Source organism: Stomoxys calcitrans, chromosome 3 (assembly GCF_963082655.1).
Source record: "Stomoxys calcitrans chromosome 3, idStoCalc2.1, whole genome shotgun sequence".
NCBI lineage: Eukaryota > Metazoa > Arthropoda > Insecta > Diptera > Muscidae > Stomoxys > Stomoxys calcitrans.
In genome coordinates, this window is record NC_081554.1 from 67,558,057 (window position 1) to 67,581,902 (window position 23,846).

The following is a 23,846-nucleotide window of genomic DNA, read 5'->3' on the forward strand; positions in this document are numbered from 1 at the left end:
ACGAAATGAAAAACACCACAAACTAAAATGAAAGAAGAACCCAAAATTTGGGCCATTAAAATTTTTCAAACTGTGCTGCTCCTCTGTTTTGTTGTTAATTTTTGTAAAACGAAATAAAGCCCCAAAAATTACTTTTGGGGGGCTTTGTTTCATATCCAAATTTGCGGCTCTAAGCGGATTTGACTATAGCTATGTCCGTCTGTCCACGTATGCTTTCTGTACTGATATATATCCGTCTGTGTCATTTTTTGGAATCAAGTTGGATATGGTATTTGTTACTTAATGCGTTAAAAAGAAATACTTTTTGTATGTTTGGGGTACTCTAATGTACATATTTGCATATTTACTCCCCTATGCACATTTGTGGCCACAATATTTGCTCCTATATGTATCTTAGCGGTAGTACTATGTCTACTTGGTAATGCCTCATTATCTACCAGTTTAGTTTCCTATCCAACTTTACTTTCAAAGCTGAAGGCCATCATGAGACATATGTTAGTATATCTGCCAATAACGCTGAACGCCGGAGTTTGAATCCTGGTGAGACTATTAAATACAAATTTCTAAGGTTGCGACATCGCCTTTTTAATGTGGTAACATTTCTAATGTCTTCGGCTATATTAAACTTCTGTACCAACAGATGTTGCACAGCCACACTCTGTTTGGACTGGTCTAAAATAAAATGTGGATACTGCTAATTGGTATCAGAGAAGTTTCACCGCTGATCCATAATGGGATGCTTGCGGGCAAATTTGCATTTTATATTTTTCAATTATTTTGTAAAATTTTAAAATTTGTATAAGTTTATTGTAATTGTTGGACTAAAATATTTGAAGCTTCAAATTGTTAGATTTAGCCAGAAAATGAATACATATTTAGATATCTATATGATGAAATGTTATACTTTTTTTTATTGATCAGTCATTACAATTGGAGAAAAAAGAGATTAAATTATTTTTTCATATTAAAGCTATAAAGTTCTTCATTAATACAATAATATCAGTAATGTAAAATGTAAGAGATTTAATTTAGAGTACATATTTGCTTTTACCAATTTTGTTTTTTTTTATAATATTTTTTTTTTCTTTAATAAAAATGCTATTAAGTGTCTATTTGAGATAATTAACAAGTGATCTTGGTTTTAGATATAATGTATAAATCTATATAAATATGAATAACGATTGTACCAATATATATATATATACGTTTGGCGTATGTAAAATACTTTTCTGTTTCTTTTAGAAAACAATTAATTTTATAATATCATTGTGTAATACTTTAACTTAACTGCTTATATCATGAATACATGTTTGTATTTTTTGAAAGAGATTTGAGATTTGTTATATAAGATGTGGACAAAATTATTAGATTTTTTTTTCAATAATATAACTAATTTTTTGATATCATTAGTTGATTAATTTGCTTATATTAATAAGTTGAGTCGCTTAACAGTGGGACAAAATAGAGAAAATTTGGATAAGCAAGTCAAATCTATATGGCTGGGACGGGAGAACTTCTCTCAAAACCATTTGATGAGAATACCCCAGAACCAATCCCTAATGACTAGAGATGGGTTTCTACGATAAAGGAGAATTTATCATACGATTTGGATGAAATTTAAAGTAAAGATACTCTACACAATAATCAATATCGAGAGATCGGTCAATATGGCTGCTATATCCAAATATGGTCCGATCTGGACGATATTCAACAAAAAGGTTTAGACGGGTACCAAAACGCACTGTTTTAAATTTCATCCAAATCGGATGAAAAATGCTCCTTTTATGGGCTCAATTCTTTATATCGGGAGATCGGTCTATATGGCAGCTATATCCCAATATGGCCCGATCTAGACGATATTCAACAAAAAGACTTGAAGGGTTACCAAAACGCACTGTTTTAAATTTCATCCAAATCGGATGAAAAATGCTCCTTTTATGGGCTCAATACTCTATATCGGGAGATCGGTCTATATGGCAGCTATATCCAAATAGGGCCCAATCTGGACCACATTTGACAGGCATGGGTAGGGGTCTACCAGAACAAACTGTGCGAAATATGAAACCATCAAAAATTGTTTCATATAAATAAATACCCAGCTTTTGGGTATAAATGGGTAAATACCCGGGTATTTACCCAATTTACCGGGTACATACCCAAAAGGTAAATACCTCTATATGGGTAATTACCCATCGCCCATCTCTTCTAATGACGGTATAGAATTTCTACCACATAGTCAGAATTAGGTCAGCATAGAATTACATGAGAGTAAGAGCCGAGATAACGGAGAGCATGTTAAGGTTTTGATGAAAACGCATTTTCCACGGAGATACCGGAATCATAGAATAATGAGGTTGATCGAAGGCTTATCATTACGGAATGTATGGTAAAGGAAGCGTTGAGGAGCTTCCAACCTTTTAAGTCACACGGACCTGATGGAATATTTCCGTCATTACTACAGAAGGAGACTGACTATTTGGCACTCCAACTGGCCACTATTTCCACAGCTTGATTAGAACTTACGTATATTCCGAAAGCCTGGCAGGAGACAAGGGTGGTAATTATAACCAAGCCTGGCAAGGCAGGTTATGCGACACCAAAGGCGTAAAGACCTATAAGCCTTACGTCCTTTCTACTCAAAACCTTGGAACGTATTGTGGATACCAAGGAGACAAGGGTGGTAATTATAACCAAACCCGGCAAGGCAGGTTATGCGACACCAAAGGCGTAGAGACCTATAAGCCTTACGTCCTGTCTGCTCAAAACCTTGGAACGTATTGTGAATACCAAGATAAGGAGTAGGACATTCAGCTATCTGCTCAGATACAAACAGCATGCCTATATCAAGGGAAGGTCGGAGGAGACTGCCTGGCACGAGTTTGTGAATACAATGGAAGAATCCTTCGATGTCAAGACGTACACATTGGCCGTATGCATTGACATCGAGGGAATGTTTAACAGTGCGCGGATCGACACACTGATCCAATCCTCAGACCAGTATAAACGATATGCTAAGGATCAGGTGGATAAATTGTGGGTCCCATGATATAAATAAAGGATGATTGTTTAGCTATTATCTTTTCGGCAACACTGGTTTAAACAGCTCACGCACGTTTCGTGTTTTGTTTCACTGTCAAACATCTTTAGTTTGGTCTATATTTTAGCCATGAATCGTCTTACAAACGAACAACGCTTGCAAAGTATTGAATTTTATTATCAAAGTGCGTGCTCTGTTAAGGAAGTTCATCGCGCGCTTCTTCCGTTTTACAACGAAGCTCATTTTTGGCTCAACGAGTACGTAAATAACTAGAATTGTCGATTTTGGAGTGAAGATGAGCCAGAAGCATTGCTAGAGCTACCAATGCATCTAGAAAAAGTCACAGATTGGTGCGGTTTATGGGCTGGTGAAATCATTGGACCGTACTTCTTCAAAGATGATGCGAATCGTAAAGTAACTGTGAATGGTATCCAACTTTTTGTGCCTAAAATGCAAGAGCTTGATTTGCATGACATGTGGTTGCAACAAGCCGATGCCACATGTCACACAGCACGCGTAAAATGAGAGGCGAGTTCGGTGAACATTTAATTTCACGTTTGGGACCGGTCAACTCGGCGCTTAGATCGTGCGATTTAACACCTTTAGACTATGTTTTGTGGGGCTATGTTAAAGCTAATATCTATACAGACAAGCTCGCTTCAATTGATGAATGGGAAGACAACATTAAAGCATTTATTGGTGAGATACCGGCCGAAATGTTGGCAAGAGTATGCCAAAATGGACATTTTACGGCCACCATAAATAGCCTATTACGAATGCTGGCTGAGCAGTGATTTGAACCCGTCTGCTATGCAGACGATGTTATTTCTAAGAGGTAATGATCCAAATAAGCTATGCAGAAGCGCCGAAATTGTCTTGCAGATGGCACACGACTAGGCTAGACCTAAGGGTCTAAATTTTAACCCAGAGAAGACTAAAATCTGCCTGTTCATGAGAAAGACGAAAGTGGGCCAGTTTGATGCACAATGTTTCCTCAATAAAACGATTCTAACATCTGAGCCTCTAGAGGGAGCAGTTCTCTTCCGATTTGATTGAAATTTTGCACGTTGTGTTTCGGTATCACTTCTAACAACTGTGCTAAGTATGGTTCAAATCGGTCCATGTTTTGATATAGCTACCATATAAACCGATCTTGGGTCTTGACGTCTCGAGCCTCTAGAGCGCGCAATTCTCGTCCGATTTGATTGACATTTTGCACGTTGTGTTTGAACCATACTTAACAACTGTGCTAAGTATGGTTTAAATTGGTTCATAACTTGATATAGCTGCCATATAAACCGATTTTGGGCCTTGACTTATTCTTCTTATCCGATTTGGCTGTAATTTGCACGTGGTGTTTTAGTATCATTTCAACAACTGTGGCGCAAATCGATACATAACCTGATATAGCTGCCATATAAACCGATCTGGATCTTGACTTCTTGAGCCGCTAGAGGGCGCAATTCTCATCCGATTTGGCAGAAATTTTGCATGAGGTGTTCTGTTATGACTTCCAATAACTGTGCTGGGTATGGCGCAAATCGGTACTTAAACTGATATAGCTGTCATATAAACCAATCTGGGATCTTGACTTCTTGAGCCTCTAGAGGGGGCAATTCTCATCCGATTTGGAGGAAATTCTGTACAACGGCCTCTAGAGGGCGTATTCCTCTTCTGATTTAGCTGACATTTTGCATGAGGTGTTTTGTTATAACTGCCAACAACTGTGCTAAGTATGTCGCAAATCGGTACATAACTTGATATAGCTGCCATATTAACCGATCTGGGATCTTGACTTCTTGAGCCTCTAGAGGGCGCAATTCCCATCCGATTTGGAGGAAATTTTGTACAACGGCTTCTCCCATGACCTCCAACATACGTCTCCAATATGGCCTGAATCGATCTATAGCTTGATACAGCTCCCATATAAACATATCTCCCGATTTTGCATCTTGAGCCCCTACAAGACGTAATTCTTATCCGAATGAACTGAAATATTACACAATGACTTGTACAATGTTCAGAATTCAATTCATTTATGGTCCGAAGCGGACTATAAATTGATATCGTTCCAATAGCATAACTGTTCTTATTCATTATTCTTTATTTGCCTAAAAAAGAGATACCCCGCAAAGAACGCGACAAATGCGATCCATGGTGGAGGGTGTATAAGATTCGGCCCGACCGAACTTAGCACGCTCTTACTTGCTATACCCTACACCACCACTGTGGTACAGGGTATTAAAAGTTTGTGCATTTGTTTGCAACGCTAAGAAAGAGAAGAGCTAGACCCATTGATAAGTATACCGATCGACTCAGAATCACTTTCTGATTCGATTTAGCCATGTCCGTCTGTGAGTCCATGTTTTCTTGTTATCAAAGTGCAGGTCGCATTTGTTGTCCAACATATCACTTTTTTGAAGACGCTAATGATTTTGGTAAAAATCGGTTTAGATTTAGATATAGCTCCCATATATATGTATCGCCCGATTTGCACTTAAATCGCCGTAGTAACTACAGTTTTCAACCGATCTTCACAAAATTTGGCATGGCTTGTTTTGTTAATGGTCTTAACATATGTGCAAGATTTCATCAAAATCGGTTCCAATTTAGATATAACTCCCATATATATTTATCGCCCGATTTGCATTTAAATGACCATAGTTACTACAATTTTCAACCGATCTGCTCAAAATTTGACATGGCTTGTTTTGTTACTGATCTTAACATATGTGCAAATTTCATCAAAATCGGTTCAGAATTAGATATAACTCCCATATATATGTATCGCCCGATTTTTACTTAAATGGCCGTAGTACCTACAGTTTTCAAGCGATCTGTACAAAATTTGGCACGAATTGTTTTGTTTCTGATTTTAACATATGTGCAAGATTTTATCAAAATCGGTTAAGATTAAGATATGGCTCCCATATATATGAATTTCCCGATTTGCACTTAAATGGCCGTAGTTACTACAATTTTTAACCAATCTGCACAAAATTTGGCACGGATAGCTTTGTTGCTGTTTGCGTTCATCAATATCGGTTCAAATTTGGACGTAGCACCCATACATATTTATCGCCGGATGTGCACTTATATGGCCGTTGTAACAACAATTTTCAAACGATATAGCTCTCATATACATACGAATTTATATATTGCCCGAATTTATAATTGTAGGGTAGGTGTAGGGTATTTTATAGTCGGCTCCGCCCGACTTTTGCCCATCCTTACTGGTTTTTAAATAAAATGGTTATCCTATTTTTTCTTTAAAAATTTGTCCCGCTGTAGCGCAGAGATTTTTTTCTTTCTCTATTCTATAACTTTGTTCAAAAAGTAATTGGCAATCTGATTTTCTATAATTCTAAAGTAATGTTGTTTTTGTATTTGGCATTGTTTTATGATTTATAATCATATACATACTGCTGATAGGGCATCATAGTCCAGGCGATCCAATATAACACTGGCAGAACCTTGAAACTTGATTGGTTCACTCTGGGCCTTGCTTTTTTTTAACAAATTGTGTTATTCAAAAATTCATAACAGCTTAGATGACCATCGGCAGCTGCGGCAGCAGCTTCATTACGTGTTTTAACGAAATTACTCACCCAATGTGTGGTGAGATCCAAATATTTGGTTTTCTTGCCAGGATTATAGTCGAGAAAGCCTGCCTTGGGTATGACCTCCTCAATTTGACTGCCGTCGGGCCAATTATTATAGCTGGCCACATTGATAAAGCCAACATGATTAAGTATGGCAGTTCGCCAGGCAACACCATAGTACTGTGCAATAGAAAAGACGAAATCAAATAGGACAAACCAAACAAAAAAAAACAAGGCAGGATTTTGATTGAACTCTTACAGTCGGAACTGGTTGGATTATAACAACAACATTGTTGAGATAAGATTAAAATTCAAAAAATCTAATTGTGTTTCATTTTATGTGATTCCTTCAAGCAAACTGGCTTTCTAATGAATTGAATTATGAGAGCTTATGAAATGCCACAAACGACTGAATAGTATTGCATTTTGTTGACAAAAATTATTGAACACTAACAGGCGTTGTTCATTTGCCAGGTTCGACTGTAATAATATTTGCTATAGTTCATTTTTCTATATATCATGCGTTGTATATGCTCACCCTTCCATTACTGCGATGCCTTTGTATATCTCCATGTCTTGGAAATTTATTGCGTTCTGCAAATCCTGGACCCACTGTTGGCACAAACAACATTTTGTATGTTAAGGCAAATGATTTTAGGTAAGACCAATTCTTCCAAGTGCTGGCGAATGTGGCTCCATTGCTTGGCAATTTACTATAGAAACCGTCTAAACAAAGCCGCTTCATATAATCGGCATGATTTTTAAGTCTAAGAAAAGTGGAGAATGTACAACAAAATAAGTTGTTGCTTTATAATATCACAAGAAATTCAATTCAAACCAGTTTGCAGGAAGGGCTAAAAAGTAGCACACATTTGGTGTAAAAATAAAATGAAACACTAGTATTTGGTTCTTTGTAAACCAACGCACTAAATAACTATTGAAGTCAATTTTCATAGTACATTTGATTTTTCTAATGTCTACCTGATTCTTCAGTGTTCAGTCTCAATTAAGCAACTTTATATCACTGACTGACACAACTTAGATCACTGAGATAAATTTTCTTTGATGTTTTCATTGGGCTTTAAACACAGGAATTAGATGTGGTAGTCGACCTTGATCGATCTTTGCAATACAGTCCGCAGACATTCCAATTACAATCAAGAGAATACAACACTGTTAGGAAAAAAATTAAAATTAAATTTTAACAAAAATTTACACTTCATGAAAATTTTTCATGAGGCTCAGAAGAAAAGGTTTCCGCAAAATTTGTATAAAAAACATTCCATAAAATGATAAGAATAAATAATATTTGCTGGGAATTACGAGATGGCTCCCAATTAAAATGTAAGATGACATACGTGGTTGTTGTCTTGGATAACTAAAATGCGCCATACCTCAAAATCCGACGCCATACCTCAAAATCCACCCAAACGAACAAGTTAACCGATTGGAACAATATGGGTATCAAATGAAAGGTATTTAAGAAAATAGTACGTGTACGAGTGTCTGACAAGATATTTATGTCAACCGTCTTTATAAAATTTCATCTTAGCCATTCCACCACTTCTTTAAATGATAAGAATAAGTAATATCTGCTGGAAATTACGAGATGGCTCCCAATTAAAATGTAAGATGACATACGTGGTTGTTGTCTTGGATATCTAAAATGCGCCATACCTCAAAATCCACTGCCATACCTCAAAATCCACCCAAACGAACAAGTTTACCGATTGGAACAATATGGGTATCAAATGAAAGTATTTAAGAAAATAGTAAGAGTACAAGTTCTGAGAATATATTTATGTCAACCGTCTTTATGAAATCTCATCTTAACCATTCCACCACTTCTTTAAATGCAAGGACCTCCGCTTGATGATATATACTAAAGTGGTCAGGTAACCTTTTCGGCATGACCAGTCTTAGTTCTGCAGAGTACATCCCAAAGTCCACCTAGTTTTCTAATGTGGAATCCGAATGGATCTGATGAAAAGTCTATGTATGATAGTTCCAATCTGTTCAATCAAGAAAAGAAAAACAGTCGTAATTGTTGTCCGAATTTTGAATTTTCGAGCCAAAGATCAGCAAACTTAATTTAAAGATGATCAATTTTCCTACTTTTTAAGGAAACATTCCCTTTTATGAAAACATTTTTCTTCATACTTAGAATTTTTCATTTTAAATGGTAGTTTAATAAATCCATAACTTTGCGTCCCGTTATTAAAGACAAAAATTTTAAATGGAGGTTAAAATATCATTGAAGGTTGGGAAATTGACCTTGGGACAAGATAACAGTGAACCGTAGTTAAAGACCCAGAAAAGCCTTACTAATAAATGGACAGTCATCTATGAAGTAAAATAAGAATCAGTCAGCTATCAAAATTTGAAACAGATCGTCATGTCCGTTAGTAAATAGGAAATTTAATTTAAAAATAGCATCTTTATTCCTACGTTTTGATTATTTGGCTCCTTTTCATTGTTAAATTCCTAGGAATAGCGAAAAATCTTTAAATTTGGAACAACTTTTTTTTCAGTGCAGCCACAATGTCCAGAGGCATAGGTTGTAGCATTAAATTCCGTTCTGCTGCGATGCAAAAGCAAGCCATACTTTGGTTGCGGCTGAGTATTGAACAGTGGGTGGACTTTTGAAGCGCCGTCCACCAGACCACAACACCATATAACATTATTACTCTAACAACTGTAAATGCAGCCAGTGCATAACACGCGGTTTAAGCTCCCAACATTTGCCAATGGCTCTCTGGAAGGTATATAGGGCAAGAGTTGCCCTTTTTGTCGTTTACAATATGTTTGATTTGAAGTTCAATTTCCTGTTCAGCAAAATACCCAGGTATTTTCCGCTTTCTTTCCTCTCAAGGAGACAGGTGCCACTGTGGGTAATTTGTGTCTCCTGCTTGAAAAAAAACATAGCAACCATTTTCGATATATATACTCTTAGAGATAGAGTGCCGCCGGGAAACTCCCTTAATCAGAGATACTAGAGGTGTGCAAATGAGTCGTGAGCAGTGTTGCCGTTTTCGGTAGGTTCCTACCAAAATTGGTAGTTTTTTATTCTCTTGGTAGATTGGTAGGCTGATCTCAATTTTTTGTAGGATAACTCAATATCGTTTCTGTATATTTGTTAAAAGTGCAGAGCAAAACCATGGATGCCGAAGGACCAAAAACTGTTACAATGGGTCTTACTGCTTCAAATTTTAGTAAAAAGGCCATAAATTCTGATATTGAATGTTACTGATACGAATTTTAAGGCATCTCTTCCAAATTTTGTTAATTCTGGGTAAGAAATTTGGCTTATGTGCGTTCAATGCCTTCAATAGGAAAACAGGGCTATGTGGCAGATGCGTAAAAATATGGTCGGGTCTGGTCCATACTCAGATGTTGAGCCATCCATGCAACTCACTGTAAAATGATTAGTAAAAGCGCACTTCTGGTCTCAAGCATTTAAGTCGGCAGATCGATTTATCCAAACTCGGCACAGTTGTTCAGTATTAACGGGGCAAAAATACCACTTTATGAACTCAAGATTTCTTATCGGGAGATGGGTATAAAGGGTGCTATATGAAGATATAGACCATCTTTGAACGTAATCGTGTCACGCGTGAGCCACGTGGTTCGTGACCGTGATTGAATTAAAGTCCTTCATGCGTGAGCGTGAGCGAATGAAATTCCGCTCAAGACGCTAATCACGATTCCCGAGAAACTCACGAGAAAAATCAAAATTCACGCGATACTCGAAAGTGGTGATTTTCCCGTGAGTTGTATCTCATGAGCTGTGAGACAATAATAAATTATTGATGGATATATTCCAAATTAGAGAACGATAAAGATGTAAAGATGGGTTAGCAGAGCGACACCAAAAGGATGCATTGCTTGGGTCTCTAGGGATATTTTTCCTAAGATGTCTTTCTATCAACCTCTCTAGAGTTTTCATAAAGGATGAAAGACTAATCGGACGAAAATCTTTCGCCTTCGTGTCGTAAAGTTTTCCTGCTTTCGTCCATCCCACAGCTATATATGACATGCTGATACAAGCAGAGTATATCTACCTTAACCAAGGAACCAGTCTATCAGACACAGCTTGTAATTCAAGGAGTCGAAACTTTTTATGGCCCAAAGGATTTTCGGCTCAGACACAATTTCCCCAATAACTTCCGACTAATGCATAGCAGTGACAACCTTTTCTGGCGCCATGTTTTCCGCTGGAGAATTTTCCGGGAAATGTGTATCAACGAGAAGTTTTAGTGTTTCCTCACTAGACATTGTCCATACATTCTCTGACTTCTTAATATACCCCACCGTAATAGCTCTCGAGAATAGGACCTTCTTAAGCCCAGGGGCCTCCGATGTATTCTCGACGGAGCTGCAGAACTCCACCCAGGATTTGTTCTGAGCCTTTTTTCAGCACGCCCTTATATTTTATTAGCTCAGCTTTATAGATGTCCCAATAGTGTGGTGCCCTATTGACTTTCGCCCTGTTAAAGAGCCTTCAGCAACCCTTCCTTAGACCAATCAGTTCTAGGGTCCACCATGGCGGTCGCTGTTTGCCTCTTAGTTTAGATCTAGAACATACTGATACAAGCGACTCGTGCATGACCTTCGTGATTCACTTGACCATAATGTCTATGTCTCCGCAGTTTCCACTTCCTTTTCTGGTTTCGAAGGTATTGTCGTGCAGAATGTGTGCCGAAATTTATCCCAATCGGCGGATTGGGATAAATTTCTTCAGTTTTGCTGAGAAACCACTTCTGCAGTTTTCTACTCCAAGGCTTAAACGATGACCTCCTGTCAAAGGAGACGAATTACCTAGGCATAGTCCTTTATCCCAATCCGTCTTTCTTCAGTTTAGCCGAGAAACTACTTCAGCAGTATTCTACTCCAAGGATTAAACGATGACCTCCTGTCGAAGGAGGCGAAGTACCTAAGCATAGTCCTTGATTCGAAACTGTCCTGGAAGAGGAACACCGAGAAAGAACCCGTAAGGCACTGTGCGCTTTTTAATCCTGCAGGAAGATGTTCGGTAGGGAATAGGGGGTGACTCCCAAGATGATTTATTGGATGTATACGGCCATAGTGAGACCAGTACTGGTATGGTGGGATGCCGTAGGGAAGAGGACGCGTGCGAAGGAATTCAAGAAGATGCAGAGACTGGCCTGAGTCGGGATCACAGGGGCACTGAGATCCGCACCACAGGCAGGCCTGCAGGCGATGCTGGATATGCATCCTATTGGGGCTTATATTTGAAACTGCGCCGCCAGTGTCGTGCTTAGGCTGAAAGTTCTCGGCATGCTTAGGCTCAAGGCCTTGGGGTTGAGGATGGTGAGGTCGAGATGCGTGGCGGACTGTTTAGAATACCTGGATAGGCTCCGGGCCCACGACGAGACGCTGACATGGGTTCCTGGGCATGAGGAGATTCCGAGAAATGAGAGGGCGGACGAGTGCGCCAGGAAAGGTTCGTCTGCGCCGGTCGGACCAGTCATCGGTCTTGCCTACGTGCCATTTGTCGAGCTACTGAACACAGTAGATGGGATGGCCAGGGCGGCGTCGGTGACGAGGTGGGACTCGTAGACGGTTGCCGAAGGTGCTATGGCCGGTCATCGACCGGAGGAGGACGAGGGTCAATGTGTACTTTGACAGGGGTCATAACCAGCTATAGGCCTCATGGCGGCGAGCATGGGGATACCGCACAATGACTTTGTAGGAGATGCATCAATGAGGATGAGGAGGAGACTATTGAGCACTTGCTGTGTTTCTCTCCGGATTTGCAGAGACGTAGGCCCTCCTTTCTGGGGAGCCGTTTCTTCTGTGATCTGGGTGAACTTGCAAACGAGGGAACAGTATGATTCCGACGGGGGGTGCCACGTGCTTGCGTAGGGACGGACGGTTCTTCACCCCCCGCGCGGGTTTCTCTACTCCTCCTGTCTTTTTCTTTTATTCGTGTATAACCTCTAATACGAGGTCTCAAATTTTTTTTCTTCCCTTTCTCTCTCTAGGGTAGAACAATGGGCCAAACAGGACTTCGAGTGAATTCACCTTTGGTGGGCAGCCCATTTCACCTAACCTAAACGATGGCCAGATAAGCTGTGGTCATCCAACACTTCCCATTCACATATCCTTCCACTGATGTTCTCTGATAGAAAGGTTAAATCTAGTACCTCCTGCCTGTTCCTGGTAAAAGAGGTAGCTTTATTTCTTTTGTTACAAAATGCCAGATTACAACTTGTAATATATTCGATAAGCAGCTGACTCCTTTCGTTGATATCCGTGTGCCATACAATTTCAGTCTAAGCTGATAATAACTGCGGCTTCCAGGGGCTCAAGAAGTCAAATCTAATCTACTTTATATGAGGGTGTATGTCTCTTTGTTGGTTTGTTTGTTTGTCTGTTCCGTATAGACTCAAAAAAATTATCCCGTGGTGAAAATAGGGTACTATATTTTTTGATTTCTGAAAGGGATACGGACCCTCCCCCTTACCCTAATTTTTATAAATCTCGGAGATAGGTGGAGGGATTTAAGCGAAATTTTGTGCGATCTCTTATAGTAACCTAAAAACAAAAATTTGGTATCCAAATTCCGGAGGGGGCACCTTGGGGGGATGCCCCACCCCAAAACCTACCAAGTATATATGTACATAGACCAATCACAACAATATGGCACTCAAATGAAAGGTATTTGCGAGTAGAATACGAATCTGATATCCAAATTTGGGACAAAGTTTCTGGTGGTCTACTCCTTCCCCAAAACACCCCGCAAAAAGGACTTACTTACTGACCATGGCAATATTGGGCTTAAATAAAAGGTATTTGAGTGTAGAATACGAATGCGATATCCAAATGTGGAACCAAGTGTTTGGGGAGCCGCCCGTCTCCAAAAACACCCCCCAACGAGGACAAATCTACGACCATAGCAATATGGGACTCAAATGAAAGGTCTTTGGGGGTAAAGCACGAATCTGATATCAATATTCAGGAAAAGTGCTATTGCGCCATCCAACTCACATAACACCAGCCAAAAAGGGCATATTTGCTAAACATTGCAATATGGGGAGGAAGAGGTATTTTAGAGTGGAACACGAATCTGATATATATTTTCAGGGCCAACTCACTGAATGGCCGCCCCATCCCCCAAATAGGACGTATTTGCTCACCATGACCAATATTTTGCCATTGGTCTTAAAATTGGGTATCAAATTTGTTTTCTTATTGCAAAAGTCAGCAAATATGTCTGGTTTGGGGTATGGGCCCTAAAGACTGTCAATATCGAACTCATCTCTCTTGAGGCCCAAATTGTCATAGTGAGCAAATACGTCCTATTTTGGGGATGGGGCGGCCACTAAGTGAGTTGGCCCTGAAAATATATATCAGATTCGTGTTCCACTCTAAAATACCTCTTCCTCCCCATATTGCAATGTTCAGCAATAGCACTTTTCCCTAATATTGATAACAGATTCATGCTTTACTCCCAAGCGGATCAAATAAATGTTGTTTTAGAGTAGAGTACGATGCTGATATATTTTCATGACTAAGTGTTTGGGGTACCACGCGCTCCCTAAAATACCTCTTAATCGGACATATTTACCAGAAAATATTGGCCAGAAAATAATGAAACATTTTCAGCGATGATTATTCCCTCCTAATGCTGGGAACATTTGTGAGGTACTATGCCAAGTAAAAGCTTCACCTCAAAGATGGGTCGCAGTGCGGCACGCCGTTTTGACTCCACTATAAAAAGGAGGCGCCTTATCATTGGGCTCAAACTTGAATCGGACAGCACTCAGTGAAATGTGAGATGTTTCCTGTTCCTTATGGAATGTTCATGGGCAATTTTGCAAATACTAAAAATACTTCCATAGTGTGAACAAATATCCTTACAATTTTATATACACGCGAAATGCCAGCCAAGAAAAATAATGTTCTTAGCGAAATGTATTGTATTATATACCCACGTTTAAAGTATTTTAATGTCTTATTTGGCGCTTTCGTATCCCGTTTCTAAATGAAAATTATTTATAACAATAGAATAGACAAATTTTAAGTGCTATAGTGTCAAATAGATTTAAAATACCATTGGTGATACTAAAATTTATATAGTGTTTTACCAAAAACCCCTTTGAAAAAGTTTGATTTTTTTCGTCCTCCATGAAAACTGGTTTGATTTGAGCAACCGCATTGTCCCCACAATCTCTTACCTTATGTGGCCAATAAAGAATGCATCTAAGGTATACCTCAACGAGTCCGATGATTTACAAAATGCCTGAGCAGTTGAGGTATCCATTAATTTATAGGCATTACTGATATAGATTACTGGTGTCAAGGATTTACGTGTTCGCGAGAACACCTTAAAGAACCCTGGATAGTTATAGAATCGCCTTACATCCAGCAATTGTTGCTGTAAATATGCATACGTTTGATTTCCGGCCACGGTTATTTCAAATGTTATGGATAGATTAAATTTTGGTGCTATATGGAAGATAGTGCGATAGACTTCCAACTCGCTTGGCACCTTTCCCGACAAACTTAAAATCAAAACACCCACTCCACAGTTGCGTATGTTTTCAAAATGCTTCTCGAATAGATCCTGCGTGGGCTTGTACAAACCCAATGCGGGATAGAAAGCACTGTTTAGTATCTTTGGCGATGGCCGTATGGTGGAGCTCTGTGTGGTATTAGCAACACCATCACTGAGTAATTCCTTGGTCAGTGATGGAGTGGCGGACTTGCGTGTTTTATACCATGGCACTGGTGCTGTATAAAAGATATGTATGGCATTGGTAATGGAGTCCGCTATGGTGTGCTCCTCTTCGGGATCTAAATTGCTTTGTTTTTGTTGGCTTTTTAGATTTTCTATTTTCTCCTGAATCAAGCGTGACTTTAGCTTGTGTTCGTCATACTTTTCTGGTTGTATAATGCCATTTTCTCGTGGAGATTTCAATAGCAGCAGATTGTCTACGCGATTCTGTGATGATTGCTGTTGTTGGCGCTGCAATTGCTGCTGCTGCTGCAGTAGCAGCTGTTGAGATGCCTCATCGGCATAGGCCTGGGCCACAAAACGTTCATCGATTAATCTTTCGGGATTGACATGTTGCAAGCCATTGCTGAGTATCACCAATGTTATCACAATCAAGGTGACTATCATAAATAATAGAATAATGCGAAATTTTCGTGGATTTTTGCAATACTTGGTAAAAATCATTTTGAAGTACTGGTGGCTGGTACTGCTGTTGCTGAACAATATAATCGTTTTTGTGTATGTATTGGTATTTATGTTGGAATGTGTGTTTCTGAGCAAATAGTTTCACATTTCCAGGACATTTTCACATCCTTGAAATGGTTTTGTGTTACACATTTTCTTTTTTTTTTTTTCTTGCTTTAGCTACGAACCCAAATATTTTATTTATTGCTTTCACTTTTGCTTTAAATTATAGAGGCACTTTTTCCATTGAATTATTTTATTCTCTTCTTTTTTCTTTCCATGAATTGGTCTTTTTTTATATCTTTTTTTAGATTCTCGTCCGTTTCCGTTTTCTGTTCATTTCAATATGATTTTCACAGCTTCAATGATATCGAAATATCCACCCTCTTGCCAATGCTATTCTGTGTTCAAAGGTTTTGTTGGTAGGCTGTGTGTGAGTGTGCACTGTTCTGTGAGTGTCAGTCTGTATTTGAGTGCTTGTGGTTGAGTGCTGGTATGTGTAAAAGTGTGAATCCGTGTTGACCATGTGTTCACTGTCTTCTGTTTTGGTATGTACTGTTATTTTCTTTTCCTTGTAAAGCTATTTTCATTGTAAATAACATTGCATAAATGTTGTCCAGACCTTATGAATAGTTTGTTGGCACCCCTAATGCGCAAGTCTGTCAAATTATTGTTGACATGTTCTCTTCTTCAAAAACAAAAAATGGTGTTGCAAGTATAAATAGTTACTCTCCATACACTGGGAGAATATTTGTTGGAATTCATTGGAAAATATAATGCATGAGTATAATTATTCGAAATTTGTGATTATAGAAATGGTGATTAATCGAATATCACTCTCTTAATAAAATCGCTAAGCCAGTTTTTTCCGAAAAAAAACTAAGGATTTAATTCTAAGCTAATAATAATCGATAACTTACCAGTGCAACTCTGCACTGCTGTTTTTTCAACAATGTCCAGAAATAGACTGCTCTAGACGAGTAGGCCGTTAATAGAGCAGCTTCAATCATGTCACTAAATGCTGTGTGTCTCTAAGGAGATAGACAGACATTCGGTACTAGATATCGCTCAATCCTGGACATAGGGGCATGGTGTGGAAACTGTTTATGGCAAAAAAAGACACTGCATTAAAAAAGTGGATAATGGCTTAGGTTCAACTATGTGGCCTTCATAGACCCATGGTTGCTTGCTTGCTTGCTCCAGTTCGATTTTAATGCGATCCTTAAGGATCATCGCCCAGTTCTAAAGCGATGTCTTCGATTCCTCTCATTTCAAAGAATTTTTCGACTAGTCCTAAAGCTGTTTTTGTAAATCAATGAAAGAAACAGAAGGGAAACGTGTCTTTTCAGAGCCCCTGTGAGTCACCAGTCCCTGGATATTTGAGATGCGACTGCTTTAAGATTTAACTAGGATAAGTAATGGAAAAGCTACTGGGTCTAAGACCTCACGCCTGACTAATGGAGAGGCTCTTTTTAAAAGCAAAACAACTTAGAGAGTGAGATTAACTTGCAAAACGGATAACTTTTGTTTCATTCTCTACCGGGTGCCGTGATCGAAACGAGTTTTTCATCATGCTCCTCACCAAGGTATGAGAACAAGGGTAAGTTATGGGGATCAAATGTTCTTGTTGTAATCGTGTGAAGTCTTTCCATCCAAAATTTGCTTGATGGACTATGTTAAATATCTATCGATCCGCCTATGTCAAGACAACATGTTCTCTGGACCTATTGTATTATCCTTACGTTGCACTTCTTTTCCATCGCACCAAATTATTCAGGCTTAAATGAGTATTGGTCTAATAATGCTCCTGTAGAGCCAGTGGACTATCCTCGGATTCAGGCTCCATTTCGAATCTACGGCCTGTCAATATAGTGGCCAAACCTGTAAGCCTTCTCGGTACGCTCCTAAATGTGACACCAATTCACTTTTCTGTCCAAGATCACTCCTAAGTATTTTTACCTTGTCAGATATCGAAATCGATCTATTGAGGAAACGTGGAGCGTCATATTGGTTCATCTTCATCGAGGGGCTTACTCAGGTACTCAAATACCAGTACAACCAGGTTCTTCGGCATTAGAGTAGAGATCTCCTTGGGGGCCAGCGCCTTGGTGCTTCGTTTGACGTTTCTAAATTAACGGTTGATTGTGGTGGTTGTTAATTATGAGTGGTAGTATGCGGAGAATCGCTCTCCTCTTCTATCACTATAGGGATGATCAATAAATTGATAGTTAAACCATCTAAAGCATCTATGTCGCCGAAAAAGACCCTATCATACTTTCTCCCTAACGCATATTTTCGGATCAGTCCTTGCTATGTCCCCAAATGCCATAATAGCCATAAATTCCGCTGATGTTTGCTGACCACCTTACTGATTTCCAGAATCAATTTTCTAACTAGGATCATCCTTCTGATCGTAATGACCCAATCTACACCCTCGTCTGCAAGTTACACTGCCTGTGCCGGGAAAATGGGTCTGGGGTTTTGGACGAGCTGGTATAGAGCGGGCGGATACTGCTTCAAATAATATCTCGGAATTTCTTTTCAATAAGATAAAGTATTGGTGTCCTCTCGCTGTCTAATCGATTGACATACGTTTAGTATTAATATGTTATGAAAGTCAGATGGTCGGTCAATGGGAGAATTACGGGAAGGTGGTCTAATCTCAATGAAATGGCAAGAAAGGCACAGAATTCGTGCATGATACAGGCGAATCACTGATACGCACCTATAATACTATTCGGGATTCCCAATCATGTAGAGTTACGGTTTCGTTCGTGATACGTTGTTATTGTAGCAGTGTGTTCTACACTGAGGCAGCAGGATTCCATCGGGTCAATCCGGTACGTATGTGTTTCTATCAACCGGGTATATATCGGCAGATTTAACATTGTGTAGCCAATCCAGCTGCCGTGGTTTCAACAGGAGATTACATCCTGTTACTCCTAGTCTGGATCGCTACCACATAATTTAACACTGTATATGATCCGTACGGTCTGGATGGTATTACATAGTTTGATACCACATTAGCCTGGTTCATTGTTAAACTCATATGACAGCGATAAGAGCAATTATTTCATTCAGTCAAATACCTTTGGCTGTGATATTCTTTAATACATATTTCCCTACATTAAAGCAATTTTTTTATTACAGTTTACGATTCTTCGCAAACAAGAAAGTATTCATTATCGCCCGAACCAAAATCGGAGAGCAAAAACTCGGAACTTCTATCTGGCGGAAAAGCAACGGCACAAAAGCGACCTTCGTTAAGCTTTAAACTAAAAAGATTGCCCGACAATTCGCCCTCAATGGTATGTATGTCCATGCAAATGTATTAATATCCATAGACCATAAAAGTCCTGAAAATATACAAATAATTTCAGTTGAAAACGGATCTTGAAAACATATCTTCCGAAACTTCAGTATCTGCAAATCAAACTTATTCTTCAGCTGCAAATCTATATCGCATACTTGTTTGTAAAACTTGTCAATTTGTGACTGAAATACCAATGGGAGGAATTCGTCAATTGCCGCCTAATCTACTGGTAACTCGTAAAATAAACGAATATCGCTTGATGATGACGGATGAATTCAGTGATTCCTGCAGTTTGTGTTATGAGGAGACATATGTAAGTAAGACAAAAAGTATGCATAAAAAGGTGTAAAGTGGTCGCGTATGCTGATGACGTGGCAATTGCGATTAGGGGAAAATTTCCCAGTACTCTAAGAGATATACTTCACTAGGTATACTAGGTATAAATCCGTGCAAAACAGAAGTAGTTCTTTTCAGCTGAAGATACAAGTTGCCTACAATGGAACCTGTCTCCTTGGGTGGAGAGAATGTTCCATTTACAGAAAGCGCAAAATACCCGGGTGTTTTGTGGAAAGGAAATTGAACTTCAAATCCAACATTTTGGAAAAGTCAAGAAAGGCAACTCTTGCCCTATATACCAGCAAGAGAGCCATTGGCAAAAGTTGGGGGGTTTAAACCGCGTGTCCACTGCATATACAATGGTCTGGTGGACGGCGCTTCAAAAGTCCATCTACTGCTTCATACTTAACTGGATCCTAAGGATGGTTTGTTTGTGCATCACTGCCGCATTGAGGACGACATCATCTGATGCACTTAATTTAATACTACATCTTATGCCTCTGGACATTGTGGCTACCCAAATTGCAGCGACAACTGACGTGAGATTAAGAGCCTTCTCATTGGTGATGTGGCGGCTACAGGCACTGTGTTATCCTTGGTACAATATCCGATGTTCCAAGAAGTGTGGATTACACCCAACCTGAGCCGCTCTTTGATAAAAATACTGTACCACTATTCCTGTCATTACGACGATTGGCATAAATATCTTCTCAGACAGCCATTAAATCCCTGGAAAACGTATTTCTGAACACAAAAACCGCTCTCGACTGTCGCAGATCTCTTAACGAGATTGCTGAACAGTTCAAAATTCACCTGTTGTAGGTGTCGGGCCAAGGAGATATCCCAGGGAACTGTAAGGCGGATAAACTTGCGAGTCTAGGAACTACCCTACACATTCCAGGGATACTGGAATCTGTGGGTATGCCTTTAGCGATATGTAAGCTAAGTTTTCAGAACCAGGCCCGAAGGAAAACGAATGACAGATGTTCACAAAGAGGGGGCTGTGAGCATTCCAAAACTATGTGGCCTAATCTAGGCTTGTAGAGGTCTACTGCTTTGCTATCATTCCCTAGAACAGAGGTCTCAGTCATTGTGTCCGTGATGACAGGTCACTGTCTAATCAGAAAACATGCTGACAGTCTGAAGGTTGCCGGCCAAGACTTTTGCAGAAGCTGTGAGGACATCGGAGAAGAAGAGACTATAGAACACCTTCTGTGTGTGTCGCACTTAGAAGGAGTTAGAAGGCGTTCTCATTTCTTTCAGAACCTGTCTGTTTTAGCGGATGTGAACATTCGCAAGTTATTGGGCTTTTTAAGGCGATCTGGAGGGTTCAACGGTAGGAACTAGAAGGCATTTTTCTTCTTCTGTTCCTGTGGTGTCACAATGGACGAAAACGTCTTAGTGAGTCTGATGGCAGAGTGCCACTTAAACCTAACCTTACATTTTTCATGTTATTAAGGAGATTAAGCTGTAATCGGAAGCAATGCAGGAGGGGTATCGGGAGAAAAGGAGGGAGAAGAAATGTCTATTCCGAAGAAAGAAAAAGGAAATGGAAAGACGTGAGTGTGAGCGAGTTGAGATGTGCAGGAGTCAGAATGAAGTCCGGAAATTTTACCAAAAAACTGCAAGCAAACTGGGAAGATCGAAAGCCCGATGGAAAGATCAAGTGGTGGGAGCCACCTTGAAACTTGGTGTCAGAGATTTTAGAATAAACGCAGAAGATCGAGGCGCTTGAAACACTATTCTACGTTCGACTAGTGGAACAAATGTTCTGTCATAGCCAATTAAGGAAAAAAAAAAGCTGTAATCAGACGTTAGTCATTCTCTTCAAAATCATTGATACAAATTGTACCTACTATGAACATATAGTTCCAATCTAAGATGCCATTAACCACATCGTTACTTCTTTTCTTTCAGGCCACTCATTTTTGCGATATATGCAAATTAAAATTATGCACCCTATGCAAAGAAGCCCATGAACGACAAAAATCTACAGCAAATCATAATCTTCAGAAAACCACCGACTTCACAACAAACCAATTCCATACTCAAACTTCCATTCGAGACAATAACAATCTAAAAATGAAATGCAGTCTACATGTAGGTTTTGAGATTAAATCATTTTGTCATAATTGTTTGCAAGTGGCCTGCGCTGATTGTTTGGTCCTGCAGCACAAGGGTCATAGGGTGGAAACTATTGATAAGGCTATTAAACATTATACGACAATATTAAAAGACTCAACCGAACAAACGCGTCTTATATGTAAAAGCGCTGAACATTCTTTGGAGAAATTGAATGCTTCTTCGCTAAGCATTAATCGTAAATGTGATGAACTGCAGACAGAAGTTGAGCAGTTTATAGAAAAATATGCCGAAGCTGTGGAGGTGCATAGAAAAACACTATTGCAACAGGTGCAACGATCCAGGGAGACAAAAGTCCATGTGATTGGAGAGCAACAAGAGGAATTGGGTTAGTAATTGTGATATTTAATAGAAATGACTTTTTAATACAAATGTTTCTAGACAAACATACACAAGCTGGACAAATGGCCATCACATTTAGCCAAGAATTGATGGATGTGGCCTCGGATGAGGAAATTTTATCTTTTTTCAAAATTCTTCTAAAGCGTTTCGAATATTGTCAGAAGATGAAAACTCCCATTGATCCTAAGGTAATGTACTCGTATTGAGAAACAACATAATTAAACTTATAACTATTTCATAGACCATTTACCATTTTCTGATAAATGATCAAAAATATTTTCATATATATTTGAATTCCAGATAATCAACACTCCTAATTTTCTACCTAAAATACAAGCTCCCTTGTCAAAAGATTCCCATGATATACCCATGTTTGGCATTATAACCATGCAGATTGTGGAACCTTCACTATGTACACTACAATGGGATGGTAAGCCATATCTAGAGGAGATCTTAGAAAGAATTTTTTAAGAAGTACAATTTATTTTTAGGATTTTCCCAATTAAGATTAAACAAAAAAGTAGAACTAACATTAATATCCAGAGATGCTGATGGTATACCCATGTGTCATGGGGGTTTAAAAATTCAAACCCATGTTAAATACAAGGATTTAAATTCAAAATGTTTAAGAATGGAGGTAAAGGTTAAAACAATTTTTTAATATCATTAATGTACATATAAGGAATTTTTATTTTAAGGTTACTGATAATAGTGATGGTACTTATGGCATAGCTTTTACCCCGGATTCGGAAGGTACTATACTTCTAATGATTACCATAAACGAAAAACACATTAAGGTGAGTATGTAACAATGATTTTCACAAATGACCAACTAAGGAATAATCAGATTAGAGAAGAAATACTTGAAATATATGAAGTACAGTAGAAAACGGATATACGAAAGTCCAAAAATTTCAACCTTTTTTCTTTTATGTGTTTTTTTTCCTATGTATACAGAATTATTGCATATAAGAAACTAGTTTCTTATGCAGATATTTACAGATATAAGAATTTTTTTCTTATATGAGTAGTTTCCCTATTTCTATGTACATAATATAATCGGGCTGGGTTCGAAATAATGAGCAAATGTGAAAGTTCCACACTGTTCTATGAATATACACAAGACAACTCACTTTGGTCTGCATATTGTTTGTCTGTGGAATTGTTGTCAAATCAGGCATTCTCATCATTAAAATGATCTTATAGAACATTTTTTGAAGTGGAGCTTTCTGATTCGGTGCCTTACAAATATTTCTTTTATACGTTTGTTTCTTATAAAAGTTGTTTCTTATATCAAATCATTTTGTAATGATAAATCTTAGAAAAGACATAGTGTTTGTGGAATTATCTTAAAAACGTTTTTTTTATACATGATGTGATTATATGCGTTATATACCATAAACGGGTTTCATGTTTTTAAAGTCTAAATCTCATAAATGGTTAATTGTGAATTTCTATTACAGGGTAGTCCTTTCAGTTTTTTGGCCCGTTCGGTTAGGCCACACACTGGAGTTTATCATTGCTGCACATTTTGTTCCAGCAAAGGCAATAAGTTTGCCACCTGCTCCTGTGAGGGAAATATGCCTGGCTACAGTGGCTGTGGCCATGGTCACAGTGGCCATCCCGGACGTCGACATTGGTCATGTTGTGGTGAAGTTTCAAGAAATTCAGAATGTTACTTTGCTAATAGATCCTTAAATCCTAAGTAAACGTAAATATATGCTTCTATATATCTTCCAAAGTAACATGACTATTATTTATGTTATAAATAAATTGTTGTATCCACCATTAGTTAACATAATAAATCACATACCATATAAAGGAAAATGTTCTAAATAATTGCGAAATATTCTAAAAATAAATGTTTGT

General features: G+C 38.7%; 3 protein-coding genes across 5 annotated transcripts in view; 1 reads left to right on the forward strand and 2 right to left on the reverse strand.

Moving 5' to 3' along the window:
• Window positions 1–23,804, forward strand: part of LOC106086205 (uncharacterized) — a 49,717-nt gene extending 25,913 nt beyond the window's left edge. The window contains exons 3-10 of the mRNA XM_013250773.2: window positions 18,995–19,152; window positions 19,225–19,470; window positions 21,411–21,963; window positions 22,017–22,165; window positions 22,278–22,407; window positions 22,469–22,614; window positions 22,676–22,774; window positions 23,441–23,804. Of these exons, the coding sequence (XP_013106227.2) occupies window positions 18,995–19,152; window positions 19,225–19,470; window positions 21,411–21,963; window positions 22,017–22,165; window positions 22,278–22,407; window positions 22,469–22,614; window positions 22,676–22,774; window positions 23,441–23,686 (1,727 nt within the window). The 3' untranslated portion in view covers window positions 23,687–23,804. The remainder of the gene's footprint in view (window positions 1–18,994; window positions 19,153–19,224; window positions 19,471–21,410; window positions 21,964–22,016; window positions 22,166–22,277; window positions 22,408–22,468; window positions 22,615–22,675; window positions 22,775–23,440) is intronic.
• LOC106086207 (tau-tubulin kinase homolog Asator) overlaps window positions 1–23,846 on the reverse strand; it is a 121,042-nt gene that overhangs the window by 18,610 nt on the left and 78,586 nt on the right. Inside the window, exon 1 of one of the 3 annotated variants that reach the window (XM_013250777.2) lies at window positions 16,033–16,397. The exons of the other annotated variants lie outside the window; for them this stretch is intronic. The gene's annotated coding sequence lies outside the window, so the exon portion shown is untranslated. Of the gene's footprint in view, window positions 1–16,032; window positions 16,398–23,846 lie in introns of those variants that run through there. 3 annotated transcript variants of the gene reach the window in all.
• LOC106086206 (glycoprotein endo-alpha-1,2-mannosidase) lies at window positions 1,149–16,026 on the reverse strand. Its single transcript, XM_013250774.2, has 3 exons — window positions 14,841–16,026; window positions 7,178–7,406; window positions 1,149–6,819 (listed from the first exon to the last, which is right to left on the reverse strand). Exons 1-3 carry the CDS (start codon window positions 15,842–15,844, stop codon window positions 6,550–6,552), a joined length of 1,503 nt encoding a protein of 500 aa, XP_013106228.2. The 5' UTR covers window positions 15,845–16,026; the 3' UTR covers window positions 1,149–6,549.

Excerpts from the sequence above, each read along its gene's own strand:
- LOC106086206 (XM_013250774.2), bottom strand. The coding sequence starts at position 15,844 with ATGATTTTTACCAAGTATTGCAAAAATCCACGAAAATTTCGCATTATT. Across the intron at positions 7,407-14,840 it reads TTCTTTATTGGCCACATAAG|ACTTAAAAATCATGCCGATT; the intron begins GTAAGAGATTGT and ends CACTTTTCTTAG. Across the intron at positions 6,820-7,177 it reads GGCATCGCAGTAATGGAAGG|TACTATGGTGTTGCCTGGCG; the intron begins GTGAGCATATAC and ends TCTATTGCACAG.